We start from the raw sequence: 16,327 nt of genomic DNA, 5'->3' as shown, positions 1-16,327 counted from the left end.
ACCTGCTCCTTACCTAGGAAACTATCCACCCCCAAAGGACTGCAAAGGTGGCAGGTAACCTAGGCAGCCCACAGTAACCTAAGATTAAAATCCCTGTGCTCTTGAAAATTGAGAGGATATTTAATAAGGTAAATTACTTTTCAATCACTTTGCAAGTTGAGACAACCCCTTTAAGTACACAACCGCTTACTAGTAGCCATATTACGCATACATCATATGCACGGAAAATGTGAGTGTTATGTTTCTCATCCTACCTGAGGATATGCACCGCTTGTACCATCTCTGCACTGAAGTTTTCATACGTATAAGTGAAATCGCCTACTGCAGGCTGAAAATAAATTTAATGTGATTATTATTCCAGTATTTAGAAGAGTAAACATTTTCACTTACTGACAGATATCTCATGGATTTTAACATTTTATTTTTTAGTATATAGAAAGGTTAAAAGTATTTTATGAAGTCCATCCAAACATTGATGGCCTATTCTTAGTCCTGGAAAGCTCTTTAAATTTGGCATCTATTCCTTGAGGACCATGACAAACCCCTTAATGACCGGGCCAATTTTTACAATTCTGACCACTGTAACTTTATGAGGTAACAGCTCTGGAACGCCTCAACTGATCCCACTGATTCTTGGACTGCTTTTTTTGTTCGTGACATATTGTATTTACTTCATGATAGTGGTAAAATTTATTTGATATGACTTGCGTTTATTTATGAAAAAAAATAAATTTGGCGAAAATGTAGCAATTTACAAACTTAATTTTTGTACCCTTAAATCAGAGTGATGTCATATAAAACAGTTAATAAGTAACATTTCCCACATGTCTACTTTACATCAGCACAATTTTGGAAATATGTTTTTTTTGTTCGGAAGTTATAAGGGTTAAAAGTTGACCAGCGATTTCTCATTTTTCCAACAAAATTTACAAAACCATTTTTTTAGGGACCACCTCACATTTGAAGTGAGTTTGGGGGGTCAGTATGACAGAAAATACCCAAAAGCGACACCTTTCTAAAAACTGCACCCCTCAAGGTACTCAAAATCACATTCAAAAAGTTTATTAACCCTTCAGGTGCTTCACAAGAACTAAAGCAATGTGGAAGGAAAAAATTAACATTTAACTTATTTCACAAAAAATTTACTTTAGACCCAAACTTTTTTATATTTACAAGGATAACAAGAGAAAATGGACTACAAAATTTGTTGTGCAATTTCTCCTGAGTACGCCAATACCCCATATGTGGGAGAAAGCCACTGTTTGGGTGCATGGCAGGGCTCAGAAGGGAGGGAGCACCATTTGACTTTTTGAGCGCAATATTGACTGGAATCGAAGGCATACACCATGTCACATTTGGAGACCCCCTGATGTACCTAAACAGTGGAAACCCCCCCACAAGTGACCCCATTTTGTAACCACACCCATCAAGGATTTTATCCAGGGGTAAAGTGAATATTTTGAATCCACATGTACGACACAGAATTTTATAACATTAGGTCGTCATATTGAATATGTCATCATTATTGTTGAGCGCAAGTGCTCACTACTACAGTTTGCATCGGGCACTCAGGTATGCACCAAATATCGCAGGTGCTCAAGTGTCATGCTGGGATTTGAGATACTCGGTGCATATCTGAGCACCTGATGCAAACTTGAGTAGCGAGCACTTGCGCTCAACACTAGCCATCATATCGTCATCATTTTTTTACTTTTGAAAAAAAAAACCAATTACTCCAACCCTAACACAACCCTACTCCCAACACACCCCTAACCCAAGCACAATCCTAACCCTTACACAACCCTAAACACAACCCTAACTCTAACACAACCCTAACCCTAACACAACCCCAACCCTAAAACAATCTTAACCATAGCCCTAACACCAACACCACCTGCAAAGAATGGAATTTTTTTTTTCATTTTATAATTTTTGTCTAACTAAGGGGGTGACAAAGGGTGGTTTGATTTACATTTTTTTTTATTTTGATAACTGTGATAGGGTCTATCAAAGTGATCAAAAGGAACCAACAGGAAAAATTTCTTATTGTTGCCGGATACCGGCCAGCAGATGCGTATTGTGCATGCGCCAGCCATTTTCTTCCAGGAAGGTGACGCGGAGGGTCGTGGGATGGAGCAGGAGGGTCCGGGGATGGCGGAGGTACCCTTGGGAGCTCACGGGACCCCATTTATCTCTTCTCTGATATGCTAGATCATATCAGAAGAGAAATGAATTGTAAATTAGACTTTTTTGTGTGTGACCACCGTTGTTCAGTGAATAGTGGCGATCATGTGACAGGAGCCGAGTCCCTGGAGATTTTCCAATACTGGGGAGTGATATACTCTTACTTCTCAGCGCTCCTAACAAGCGGCACTGAGGAGTAAAGCCCCTTTACTGCAGCTGTTAAAAGGCATTAAGGGGTCAATGTGTTCTACTGAAAAATAGGCTGGATTACAGTGGCCACCAAAAGTTTTGCATTTTTTTAAAGTGTGATTACTTCTGTCTGGTTGTTGTGATGCCATTTTCCTGGTGATGAATTGAAAGTGCATGAAGTTGTCATCATGCAAGATCTTTTAACCAAAATGCTTTAGAATATAAAGTAGGTATGGTCATTTAAAGAAAACTGACTGCCAAAAGTTTTACATATACTATTTATTGATCACAACATGCAGAGTATTTCTTTGTTTGCAATGCTATAACATAGTATTTTGTAGTTTAACCACTTGCTTTAATTACTGCACCACAGTATGAAACATATAATGTAATGTGAGTTTGTGTAAGCTGGGAGGGTGGGGTCTAAGAATATCAACACCCTTTATAAAGTTGTGCACAAATATTAGGCAGCTTGCTTTCCTCAGGCAAAATGGGAGAGATTCTGAAAAGTCAACAATTGTTACAAGTCTTACACAGGGATGCAGTGCTCTTGAAATTGCTAAGATAATGGGGTGCGATCACAGAACCATCAAAAGGTTTGTTTCAAAGTCATCAGGGTTGCAAAAGCTTGTTGTGAGGGAGAATAAATAATGATGAATTGAGACTGGGGTGGGGTCAGGCCCGGATTGATAATGTGGCCAACCAGGCATTTTCCCGCTGGGCTGCGGACTGGCAGCGCCCGCTCATCTGGCCTCTTGCCAGCTGATGCGGCCACTGGCCTGGCTGTTCTCTTCATGCCGCCGGCCCTCTGCGGGCATGGCGGTTATAGCAGGGAGATAAGCCGCCACGCACCCCATCCTCACCCTCCAGAGACCCCCCCCTCCGCAGCCACTCACAGCATCGCTTGGCTGCTCTCTTCTTTGCGAACAGGACCTGTGATGAGGTCACAGGAGGGGAGGAGTGAGGGGGTCCCATGATCAGGGGCATCTGTCGACCCGTGATCATGTGACCCCTAACTCCTCCCCTCCTGTGACCTCATCACAGGTCCTGTGCCCACATCCCTGCCTCTTTGTGTCTGATAGGAATCTGGTTTCTACAATGCCTATGCAGGAATCCAGATTCTCACATTTGTCTCTAGAGGCTAAGTCCTTCATCCCTTCTTCTGAGCATGCTCATGGGATGAGCTCCCCATTGGAGTTCGGGAGTCAGGTGCTCAGGTCCTGATCCTGATTCCATTGGTTATGCTCAGGGCTCTGGGGATTTCCGGCAGGTCCCATACGCTATAAAAAGAGCGCATGACTGTACCGCCATGCGCTAGTATTCTCATACTTGCTGCTGTATGTTTGATGACGGATGCTTGGACTGGTGACTGTCTCATTAAATATCCCCCTCCTTGATTATTACGAATGTGTGAGTAGTTGGGTCAGCCAGTAGCAGCGCTAGCACCAGCGCGCTCAAGCCTCATCCATTGCAGCAGCTAAAGCGTCCTGCATTGCGCTAGCATTTCTGGCAGTGCCTTGCCAGCGGCTCTATACTTGCCGCACTGCAGTTGCAGCACAGTGTGCGTTCGCGGTTGCAACGCCTCTGCACCAGACGTCTAACGGTAGGTCTAGACGGAGTCAGTCACGTCAGTATTGGCGACTCCTGTGACCTTATACCGCGTCTGTGTCGCTGAGCTTCTGTGAAGTTCTAACAGACTCAGCGTTTGTATTTGTGTTCATGCTTGCAGCTCTGTGTGTGAAACAGTCTGCTTTTGCAACATATGTTTATGCTTGCAGCTCTGTGTGTGCAACAGAGCTTGCTCTTGTGCACTTACCGCCTTAGTGCTCTGCCTCTCTCAGCAGCGGTTTTGTCACCTACCGCACGGTGGACCCCGGGCGGCGAACACGCTTTATTTATATTTTTATTTAGTGTGTTCGGCCGTCCTTGACATAATACTAGCGCCAGGGTCTGGCTGGAGATGGCAGATCAGCAGCAACTGTTGCAATGCGTTAAGCAGCTCGGTGACCAGGTGGCCGCTCTTGAGAAGTCTCTCTTAGCTGCACAAGCTACTGATGCTACCATACAGGCATTAACGGATGCAGTAGCGCGTTTGTCCATGTCCACCCTTGCGCCGACAGTTACCCGCCTCCCATTGCCCGATAAGTTTTCCGGGGATGGCGCCTCCTGTAGGGGTTTTATCAGCCAGTGCTCGATCCATCTGGAGCTGCTGGCTGCACAATTCCCTACGGAATGGGCCAAGGTAGCATTCATTATATCCCTACTGTTGGGCAAGGCTCTAGAATGGGCTACGCCGTTATGGGAGCGTGGTGATCCCGATATACGAACCGCAGCGCACCTGCTGATGGCCATCAAGCAGGTTTTCCTCGGCCCCGGGGTCACGCACGACACCTCCCTGCAGCTACTTGCACTCTCTCAGGGATCCCTCTCATTGAGCCAGTATGCCGTACGTTTTCGGACAGTGGCGTCTGAATTGGAGTGGGCTGATAGGGCCCATATCCCTGTCTTTTGGAGAGGGTTGGCGGAGACGCTCTTTCTACCAGAGAGATTCCTACTACCTTGGAATAGTTGATTTCCATCTCGCGTATTGACCTCCGTTTTTTGGAGCGCGGCTTGGAGCGTGCTCACTCAAAACGGAAGGGTACTCCGCTTCCCAAATTCTTCGAGCCGCTGGAGCCACTTGATCCAGAGGTTCTACCTCCTGAGCCCATGGAGGTGTCTCGTAACGATTTTAATACGGACTCAGACCAGGAATCTGTTTGCGGTTGTCACCACGTATGTGCGGTTTCTCCGGAAGCCAGCTCCCTGCAATGGTCGGAGTCCGAACCGGTTGTCGAGACCTTTGTCCCCCCTCATCTTAGGGCTCAGGTACTCGCCTGGGCGCATGCGTCCAATGCGTCTCACCACCGAGGCTACATGTAGGTCTCGAAGCTCTTTGCCGGAGCATATTGGTGGCTCCATAGAGCTCGGGACATCAAAAAATTCATTCGGGCATGCACATTATGTGCTCGGGACAGTCTCCCCGAACGGAGTGTGGCAACAGCCGTCGATACACTCCGGCGGTCTTCTAAATCTTCCGCTCCCATTATCAACCGGGTATCCCTCCTGAGACCTGGCGACCTGACCTCCACTGATACCGTCCGTATGTCCCGGTTTTCAGTTTCACCTACTGGGACATCAGATTCGCTTTTGGGCGAATCTGAGGTCTGTGCCACTGTCGGGCACAGGCTGGTGGGTCGGAGGGTTTAAGGAGGGGGGGGCCCTAGGAGGGGGGTAATGCTAGGAATCTGGTTTCTACAATGCCTATGCAGGAATCCAGATTCTCACATTTGTCTCCAGAGGCTAAGTCCTTCGTCCGTTCTGAGCATGCTTATGGGATGAGCTCCCATTGGAGTTCGGGAGTCAGGTGCTCAGGTCCTGATCCTGATTCCATTGGTTATGCTCAGGGCTCTGGGGATTTCCGGCAGGTCCCGTATGCTATAAAAAGTGCGCATGGCCGTTCCGCCATGCGCTAGTATTCTCATACTTGCTGCTGTATGTTTGATGACGGATGCTTCGACTGGTGACTGACTCTTTAAATATCCCCCTCCTTGGTTATTACGAATGTGTGAGTAGTTGGGTCAGCCAGTAGCAGCGCTAGCGCCAGCACGCTCAAGTCTCATCCATTGCAGCAGCTAAAGCATCCTGCATTGCGCCAGCATTTCTGGCAGTGCCTTGCCAGCGGCTCTATACTTGCCACGCTGCAGTTGCAGCAAGATCGGCCGATTATAGGGAAAAGTCGGGGTCGTCCCGAAACACGAAACCCAATGTAAGTCAATGGGGAATAAAAGTCGGCAGTGAGAGGAGGACAGGAAACACACCTACAGTGCTCATTTGAATGCCAAAAGCATCAATTCTTCTTACTTAAGCTGGTCAACCTTAATTAACTTCATAATACAAGTTACGCACTGAAAAATGGGGGTTATTTGGCTAAAGTTGGGGGGTAGGGCTGGCTCCAGGTTTTCATGTGCCCTGGGCGAAAGAGCGCCCCTTTAACACATAATACCACAACTCATCATGCTCCGATACGGCAGAGAAATAGCGGTATAGTACAATGAAAAATACTTCACTTTTTACATCTCATGACGAGGCCCATCTATTTCTCCATACAGAATCATTGGTCCCATATAATGTTTGAAACAGTATATGATGAGCTCCACATAATGCTACAGTATATGTTGGTCCCCATGGATGAAGCTCCACTGTCTTAAGGGCCCAAATAATGCTCCAAACATAATGGGCCCCATTTCTAATGCTCTAGTGTATAATGGGCCCTGTAAATGCTGCTCCAGTGTCTGATGTCCACCTTTGGAATGTTCCAGTGTATGGTGGGCCCCATCTATCATTCTCCAGAGTATAGTGCTCCCCAAAAATTGCTGTCCCAACATTGAAAACAATCAAATAAGTCTCCTCGCTAGGGAATCCCTGTACTAGTCTGGACTCCTCGTCGTCCCCATCTTCCATCTCACTGCACAGTATTTCAACCATGCAAGTGCTGTGATCCTGAGCAAGCAGGGGGGGCCCACTCGTTGTCGACGGCACTGGCACAGGGCCCCTGATAGTACGGTGGTGTGTCTGATGGCGGGTGGGCCGAACCTGCACTTTCATCTGCAGCTTCCTCTTTGTCACCGTGTAAGATGGAACTGTATATGGGAAGGGTAACCTGAGTTTCATCAGGGTCAGATTCAGGCCGGGTAGCGTGCGAGGGGAATGTAGTGGTCTGGGTCAATGTACCAGCAGATTCATCGAGCAGTGGCTGGGCATCAGTGCACTTGTGTCGCCCCCAGGAGTACGGTCGCCACAGTGGCATTACCTTCCTCCTAGGGAGTGTGATGTCATGCTTGGGAGCAACGAAGGATCTCTCTAGCAGGTTAACTGATGGGGCGGCGTTATTCCCACGAGTCATGACCCTCCAAACAGCGTTCATGAAGGCAAAGTGTTTGTTTTACGTGGGCAGTATGGTTGCAAAGCTGAACCTTAAAGGAATGTCCAGAAGGGCACCACCAGGAGTGGAGCCTACGGCGTAATTTGACTCAACACGGGCAACCTCAACCATGCCAGCTACAGAACAGATGCACACATTGCAAGCTTAATTCCGTTAACGAACGAGACTCCGTCATGCCCCGCGGTCCGAGTCCGGCTTACTAGAGGGACACGTGAGGCTCTGGCACATGAGATTGGCCAATAACTGGTGTGTCATGCCCTTACATGTCCGTGGCTGCATGTGCGCTACACTGAAAAGGCCAGCGTTTGTCGCTTACAGGTGCAGATAACCCGCTGAACAACGTTAGTGATGGGGATCACTGATTACAATTATTACTCGCGAACGATGATTTCCCAGTAAGTGCAGGTCAACCGCAGTTCCGGAATTAGGCCTAACCGTCATTCCTGAAAAAAATGAAAAACTTACGTGTGCAAACCACAGGTGCTGTAGCTTGCTTAACAGCTCGCCAGCCGTTCTCACGCCCAGTATGGGTTACACGTGATTGCACAAAGGTGAGAAAGGGTACCGTATCCCCGGATAACATGTATGGATAGCGTACACATTCAAAAGATATGTCTATACATCAGGAGGCAGGCTCAGACGGTGTAAGGCCCAGTATGGCTTGCAAGTGATTGCACAAAGGTGAGAAAGGGTACCGTATCCCCGGATAACATGTATGGATAGCGTACACATTCAAAAGATATGTCTATACATCAGGAGGCAGGCTCAGATGGTGTAAGGCCCAGTATGGCTTGCAAGTGATTGCACAAAGGTGAGAAAGGGTACCGTATCCCCGGATAACATGTATGGATAGCGTACACATTCAAAAGATATGTCTATACATCAGGAGGCAGGCTCAGACGGTGTTAGGCCCAGTATGGCTTGCACGTGATTGCACAAAGGTGAGAAAGGGTACCGTATCCCCGGATAACATGTATGGATAGCGTACACATTCAAAAGATATGTCTATACATCAGGAGGCAGGCTCAGATGGTGTAAGGCCCAGTATGGCTTGCAAGTGATTGCACAAAGGTGAGAAAGGGTACCGTATCCCGGATAACATGTATGGATAGCGTACACATTCAAAAGATATGTCTATACATCAGGAGGCAGGCTCAGACGGTGTAAGGCCCAGTATGGCTTGCAAGTGATTGCACAAAGGTGAGAAAGGGTACCGTATCCCCGGATAACATGTATGGATAGCGTACACATTCAAAAGATATGTCTATACATCAGGAGGCAGGCTCAGACGGTGTCAGGCACAGTATGGATTTGACGGCCCAGACTACACAGCGGAGGAGCAAGGAGAGGTAAAGATTGCAAATGCTGGGGCCCTGCCCAAGCAAGGGGGGCCCACTCGTGGGCGTCGGTACTGGCACTGGGCCCCTCATAGTACGGCGGTGTGTCTGACGGTGGGTGTGCACCACCACCGTCAGAGACACTTGATTGCACTATGAGGGACCCTGTGCCAGTGCCCGCGCCCAAGAGTCGGCCTACCCACCTGTCCAGGGCAACGGCACTCGCACGGTGTCGTGCGCTAGGTGGTGACCCCGGCCATGGGGGGGGAGGCAGCACAGTTAGGGAGTTTTAGAAAGTGGCATATGTTGATGTTGGACATTCAGCTGATGCAAAAGGCGAAATAGGTCAAGTCCCAGGAAGAGGTGGACCAAAGCAAGCCATTTTTCTGTCACCCTATGTGTCATCAGGGGAAGGTGGGACAAAATCCTTGGAAACCCATGCATGGTTCATTTTAATGAAGGTTAGATCATCCACATTTTGGGTTGACAGACGGGTCCTTTTTTCTGTCAGGATTGATCCAGCTGCACTGAAGACTCTTTCCGATAGCACACTTGCAGCTGGGCAAGCGAGCTCCTTTAAGGGATATTGTGCCAATTCAGGCCAGGTGTCCAGTTTAGCAGCCCAATAGTCAAAGGGGAATGACCTGTGTGGGAGAACATCGATATGGGAGGAAAAGTAGTTTGTAACCATAGTTGACAATTGCTGTCTCCTGTCACTTTCCATCGATGCTGTATTACCAGTTGTGTGAGCGGTACTTGAAAAATCAGTCCACAACATTGTCATGAAACCCCTGTCTCCAACGCCACTTCTGCTGTGTGCACCATGAACACCTCTGCCAAGCTGCCCCCGGCCCGCACGGCTCGTGTGAGAACCATCACCGCTGCTGTGTGCTGGGAATGCCTCAAGCAACCGATTTACCAGAGTTGCTTGTTTATTAGCCAATATTAGGTCAAGGTTCTCCTGTGGCATGATGTTTTGTAATTTGCCTTTATAGCGTGGATCCAGGATGCTGGCCAACCAGTAGTCGTCATCGTTCATCATTTTGGCAATGCGGGGGTCCCTTTTTAGGATCCGCAAGGCATAATCTGACATGTGGGCCAATGTTCCCGGTGTCAATGATGCACTGCGAGTGCTGGTTGGAGGAGCACTTTCTGGCAAATCCACATCCCTCCAGTCACGCACAAACCCTGTACCAGACCTTGCCACGCCAACATTTTCACTTGCCCCACGAGATGCATCCTCCTCCCCTAAGTAATCATCCCCATCATCATCCTCCTCCTCCTCTTCTTCCTCCAACTCGTCCAGGAGAGGTCCCTGAGCAGACAATGGCTGAATGTCATCAAGGATTCCCTCCACCTCTTCCTCGTCAACATTGGCTGCAGACGTCTGCTCCTTAAGGTGCGTCAAAGTTTGCATGAGCAGACGCATAAGTGGGATGCTCATGCTTAGGATGGCGTCGTCTGCACTTACCAGCCGTGTGCATTCCTCAAAACACTGAAGGACTTTACAGAGGTCTTTCAGCTTCGACCACTGCACACCTGTCAACTCCATGTCTGCTCTCAAAGTGCCTGGCCGTGTATCCTCCCACAAATGCATTATGGCCTGCCTCTGCTCGCACAGCCGCTCCACCATGTGCAGGGTGGAGTTCCACCTTGTTGCAATGTCGATAATGAGGCGGTGGTTGGGAAGGTGGAGCAATCGCTACAGCTTCTGCATACGAACGGAGTGTACAGGCGACCGGCGGATGTGCGCGCACAGTCTTCGCACCTTATGGAGCAGGGCTGTTAACTCCGGATAATTTTTGAGGAAGCACTGCACCACCAGGTTCAAGGTGTGAGCCAAGCAAGGTATGTGGCTGAGTTTTGAAAGGGCTATGGCTGCCACAAAATTACGGCCGTTATCACTAACTACCTTGCCTGCCTCAAGATGTACACTGCCCAGCCATGACTCAGTTTGTCGCTTCAAGTACTCGGCCAGCACCTCAGCGGTGTGTCTGTCGCCCAAACACATCATCTGCAACACAGCCTGCTGACGCTTTCCACTAGCTGCTCGATAGGGGGACACCTCGTGTGCAACAGTGGCAGCTGCAGATGGAGTGCTCGTACGACTGCGCTCTGTGGACGAGCTTTCGCTTCTTGAGGAGGAGGAGGAGGGTGGAACGCCTACAGCCAACTATTTCCTATACCGTGGGCTAGGCAGCACTGTCCCACCACCGCTGTCCCCTGTGGACCCTGCATCCACCACATTAACCCAGTGCACAGTGATGGACACGTAATGGCCCTGGCCATGCGGACTGGACCATGCATCAGTTGTGAGGTGCACCTTTCCACTCACTGACTGCTTGAGTGCATGGACAATGCGGTCTTTCACATGATGGTGGAGGGCTGGGATGGCTTTGCGAGAGAAGAAGTGGCGACTGGGTAGGTCATAGCGTGGTACTGCATAGGCCATGAGTTCGCGGAAAGCTGCGCTTTCCACCAACCGATAGGGCATCATCTCAAACGAGATTAGTTTGGCAATGTGGGCGTTCAGACCCAGTGTACGCGGATGAGAGACTGAGTACTGTCTTGACCTACTCATAGTGTCTGGGAGGGTGAGCTGGACTTGAGAGCTGCATATGGTGGAAGTGGCGGACTGAGAGAGGGTTGATGATGGTGATGGAGTTGGTGTTCTTTCTGATGGCCTAGATTCAGTATTTCGTTGATATAACAGTGGGATTCCCTGACTGCTGTGGCCTTGCAACGACACCTCAACATTTGCTGCTGTGCTAACCGGTGGGCTTACAGTGGGGGAAACAATGTAGCGTTGCTGACTACCTTCTTTGTGATCAGTTGCACATGTGGCACTTGAGGTTTGGTGTTGTGTCCACGCTTGCAAGTGCATGCTGGTTAAATGTCTAAGCATGCAACTGGTATTCAAATTTTTCAGATTTTTCCCTCGGCTAAAGGTCTTTGCGCACTTCTTACAGATAACCTTGGCCTGATCATGAGGATTTTGTTCAAAAAAGTGCCACACTGCACTCTTCCTACTTTGGCAGACATTTTGCGGCCTAGCACGCTGTGATGTTTTGACCCTCTGGACAAGCTGTCCAGCAACTCTTTTGATTTTTGGAACCTGTCTTTGGAGTGCTCCGGGCCTGCCAGATAACAGCTGTTGCGATGTTGATGTCTGCTGTGGATGCTCCTCATCTGAGCTATTGGAAGCAGCACCCTCTTCCCCCAATGGATGCCAATCTGGGTCAACAACTGGGTCATCCATCACCTCCTCTTCAATGTCATGTGCACCTTCCTCTGTGTCACCGTGTATGGTGGTATAGTGTGCGGGAAGGGGCACCTGAGTCTCATCAGGGTCAGAATCTGGCTCTGTACACTGCGAGGACAATGTAGTGCTCTGAGTGAATGTACCAGCAGAATCATCTATCAGCGGCTGTGCATCAGTGCACTCCATGTCAGATTCATCTTGACCTGGGTAATTCACCATTTCACTTGATAATCCAAGCATGGTATGTGAAAACAGCTCCATGGAGTAATCAGTAGTATGGCCTGCGTCATCCTTCAATCTTGGTTGTGGTGAAGGACACAAGGAAAGGTGTGGTTCATGAACATGAGCCTCCAATGACAACTCAGTGCTTTTACTTTTTACAACTTCAGAAGAGGAGGCGATAGAGCTGGAGGCTGAGTCAGCAATGTAAGACAGAACTTTTTCCTGATGCTCTGGCGTTAAAAGCGGTTTGCCAACTCCTAGAAAACTAAGCCTTCGAAGCCTAATGGAGCCAGACGATGACGCAGGCTCAACACCTCCTGCATTCGGTCCTATTTTGCTTTTGCCACTACCATCAGATCCACCACCAACACCATCATTACCAGCTGCCAACCCCCGCCCAATTCCACGGCCTCTTCCACCAGCCTTCCTCATTTTTGGTAGAAATGTAGACAAAATCCTACAAACTATATAGTAATGTAAAACAAGGTACAAGGTGTCTATAGGACGGGAGATTTAGATTTTCTGCAGACACTTGTGGACACTGGACACTTGGATTGTGTGAGGCCCACTGAATATCACAGCGCTATGTCACAGGCTCGATGGCACAGGTGTGAAAAAAGTGACTACAGGATAAGGGAGATTTTGAATTTCTGGGAGATTTTGAATTTCTGCAGACACTTGTGGACACTGGACACTTGGATTGTGTGAGGCCCACTGAATATCACAGTGCTATGTCACAGGCTCGATGGCACAGGTGTGAAAAAAGTGACTACAGGATAAGGGAGATTTTGAATTTCTGAAGACACTTGTGGACACTGGACACTTGGATTGTGTGAGGCCCACTGAATATCACAGTGCTATGTCACAGGCTCGATGGCACAGGTGTGAAAAAAGTGACTACAGGATAAAGGAGATTTTGAATTTCTGCAGACACTTGTGGACACTGGACACTTGGATTGTGTGAGGCCCACTGAATATCACAGTGCTATGTCACAGGCTCGATGGCACAGGTGTGAAAAAAGTGACTACAGGATAAGGGAGATTTTGAATTTCTGGGAGATTTTGAATTTCTGCAGACACTTGTGGACACTGGACACTTGGATTGTGTGAGGCCCACTAAATATCACAGCGCTATGTCACAGGCTCGATGGCACAGGTGTGAAAAAAGTGACTACGGGATAAGGGAGATTTTGAATTTCTGGGAGATTTTGAATTTCTGCAGACACTTGTGGACACTGGACACTTGGATTGTGTGAGGCCCACTGAATATCACAGTGCTATGTCACAGGCTCGATGGCACAGGTGTGAAAAAAGTACTACAGGATAAGGGAGATTTTGAATTTCTGCAGACACTTGTGGACACTGGACACTTGGATTGTGTGAGGCCCACTGAATATCACAGTGCTATGTCACAGGCTCGATGGCACAGGTGTGAAAAAAGTACTACAGGATAAGGGAGATTTTGAATTTCTGCAGACACTTGTGGACACTGGACACTTGGATTGTGTGAGGCCCACTGAATATCACAGTGCTATGTCACAGGCTCGATGGCACAGGTGTGAAAAAAGTGACTACAGGATAAGGGAGATTTTGAATTTCTGGGAGATTTTGAATTTCTGCAGACACTTGTGGACACTGGACACTTGGATTGTGTGAGGCCCACTAAATATCACAGCGCTATGTCACAGGCTCGATGGCACAGGTGTGAAAAAAGTGACTACAGGATAAGGGAGATTTTGAATTTCTGGGAGATTTTGAATTTCTGCAGACACTTGTGGACACTGGACACTTGGATTGTGTGAGGCCCACTGAATATCACAGTACTATGTCACAGGCTCGATGGCACAGGTGTGAAAAAAGTGACTACAGGATAAGGGAGATTTTGAATTTCTGCAGACACTTGTGGACACTGGACACTTGGATTGTGTGAGGCCCACTGAATATCACAGTGCTATGTCACAGGCTCGATGGCACAGGTGTGAAAAAAGTACTACAGGATAAGGGAGATTTTGAATTTCTGCAGACACTTGTGGACACTGGACACTTGGATTGTGTGAGGCCCACTGAATATCACAGTGCTATGTCACAGGCTTGATGGCACAGGTGTGAAAAAAGTGACTACAGGATAAGGGAGATTTTGAATTTCTGGGAGATTTTGAATTTCTGCAGACTCTTGTGGACACTGGACACTTGGATTGTGTGAGGCCCACTGAATATCACAGCGCTATGTCACAGGCTCAATGGCACAGGTGTGAAAAAAGTGACTACAGGATAACGGAGATTTTAAATTTCTGCAGACACTTGTGGACACTGGACACTTGGATTGTGTGAGGCCCACTGAATATCACAGCGCTATGTCACAGGCTCGATGGCACAGGTGTGAAAAAAGTGACTACAGGATAAGGGAGATTTTGAATTTCTGCAGACACTTGTGGACACTGGACACTTTTGGATTGTGTGAGGCCCAATGAATATCAGAGCGCTATGTCACAGGCTTGATGCAGCAGGTGTGAAAAAAGTGACTACAGGATAAGGGAGATTTTGAATTTCTGCAGACACTGGACACTTTTGGATTGTGTGAGGCCCAATGAATATCAGAGCGCTATGTCACAAGCTCGATGCAGCAGGTGTGAAAAAAGTGACTACAGGATAAGGGAGATTTTGAATTTCTGCAGACACTTGTGGACACTGGACACTTTTGGATTGTGTGAGGCCCACTGAATATCAGAGCGCTATGTCACAGGCTCGATGGCACAGGTGTGAAAAAAGTGAATTGTAGAATTGGGCAGAATAGGAATCTCCCTAGAGTGTAGGTCTGTAAGAACGGAACAAGTCCTCCACTTATCCTTCCACAGTGACACACAGCTTCACTGTGGCTGTGATAACAGCCGTTACACGGTACTGTGTGAGGAGCGTACACCGCTGTATGGTGTGAATAAATGCACGCTCAGTACCTTATCAGGACAAAAAAAAAATTGGGATTGCTTTTAAAAAAGCAGTTTGCAGAGCAGTGGGGAAACAGCAATGCAGCTGTCAGGAAGCCTTAGAAGGCAGCCTAACAACCAACACCGCTGATCCACCACAATATAGCCTCCCCTTGCACTGCACACACAGTGACTGGTGTGTTGCACAGGCAAAATCGCTAGCAGCAGAAGCAGTTTTTTTGTCTTCTTCCGTGCCTAACGCTCTCCCTACAGAATCAGCAACCTCTCCCTATGCTAAGATCGGCAGAAGTAAGATGGCGGTCGGCGTGCACGCCCTTTTATAACCCCTGTGACGCCCACCAAAGCAAGCCAATCATTTGCATGCCCTTCTGAAAGATGGTGGCGACCCCTGCCTATGTCATCACGTTGCCCACAGTGTCCGAGGATCCTGATTGGCTGAAAAAGAGCGCTAAACAAACTTTTGAAACGCGACTTTGGCGCGTAAGTCGCCGACCTCGTGGCCGACCTCATCCTAGGGTCGGGTTTCGTTTCATGAAACCCGACTTTGCCAAAAGTCGGCGACTTTTGAAATTGTTCGACCCGTTTCGCTCAACTCTAGTGTTCATGCTTGCAGCTCTGTGTGTGAAACAGTCTGCTTCTGCAACATATGTTTATGCTTGCAGCTCTGTGTGTGCAACAGAGCTTGCTCTTGTGCACTAGGTGCAGTCAACCTTGTGCACTTACCGCCTTAGTGCTCTGCCTCTCTCAGCAGCGGTTTTGTCACCTACCGCACGGTGGACCCCGGGCGGCGAACACGCTTTATTTATATTTTTATTTAGTGTGTTCCGCCGTCCTTAACAGTGTCTGCATGAGTCTGCTGTGCTGGTTGTCATGGTGCTGGATGAGAGAAGTTTGTGTGGGGTCAGGAGGGGTTTACAGGGTGGATGTAGCAGAGCTGTGTGTGTGTACGAGGTGTACAGAACGGAGCCACATGTGTACGAGGTGTACGGAGCGTAGCCGCGTGTGTACAAGGTGTACAGAGCGTAGCCGCGCGTGTACGAGGTGTACAGAGCGTAGCCGCGTGTGTACGAGGTGTGCGGAGCGGCGTGTGTACTAGGTGGATGGAGCGGAGCCGCGTGTGTACTAGGTAGACGGAGCGGAGCTGGATGTGTACAGAGCGGAGCCATGTGTGTACGAGGTGTACGGAGCGGAGCCGTATGTGTAC

General features: G+C 48.4%; 1 protein-coding gene across 3 annotated transcripts in view; it reads right to left on the bottom strand.

The window, feature by feature from the left end:
- The window catches only part of LOC141089140 (uncharacterized), a 228,837-nt gene that overhangs the window by 10,350 nt on the left and 202,160 nt on the right, over positions 1–16,327 (bottom strand). For all 3 annotated transcript variants that reach the window (XM_073575459.1, XM_073575461.1, XM_073575460.1), the window contains exon 7: positions 255–328. In XM_073575459.1, coding sequence (XP_073431560.1) covers positions 255–328 — 74 coding nt within the window. The remainder of the gene's footprint in view (positions 1–254; positions 329–16,327) is intronic.

Source organism: Dendrobates tinctorius, unplaced genomic scaffold (assembly GCF_039654945.1).
Source record: "Dendrobates tinctorius isolate UK_male_01 unplaced genomic scaffold, ASM3965494v1 ptg000044l, whole genome shotgun sequence".
Lineage (NCBI taxonomy): Eukaryota > Metazoa > Chordata > Amphibia > Anura > Dendrobatidae > Dendrobates > Dendrobates tinctorius.
Note: the sequence above shows the minus strand (reverse complement) of the source record. Positions and strands in the feature narration are given on the sequence as shown.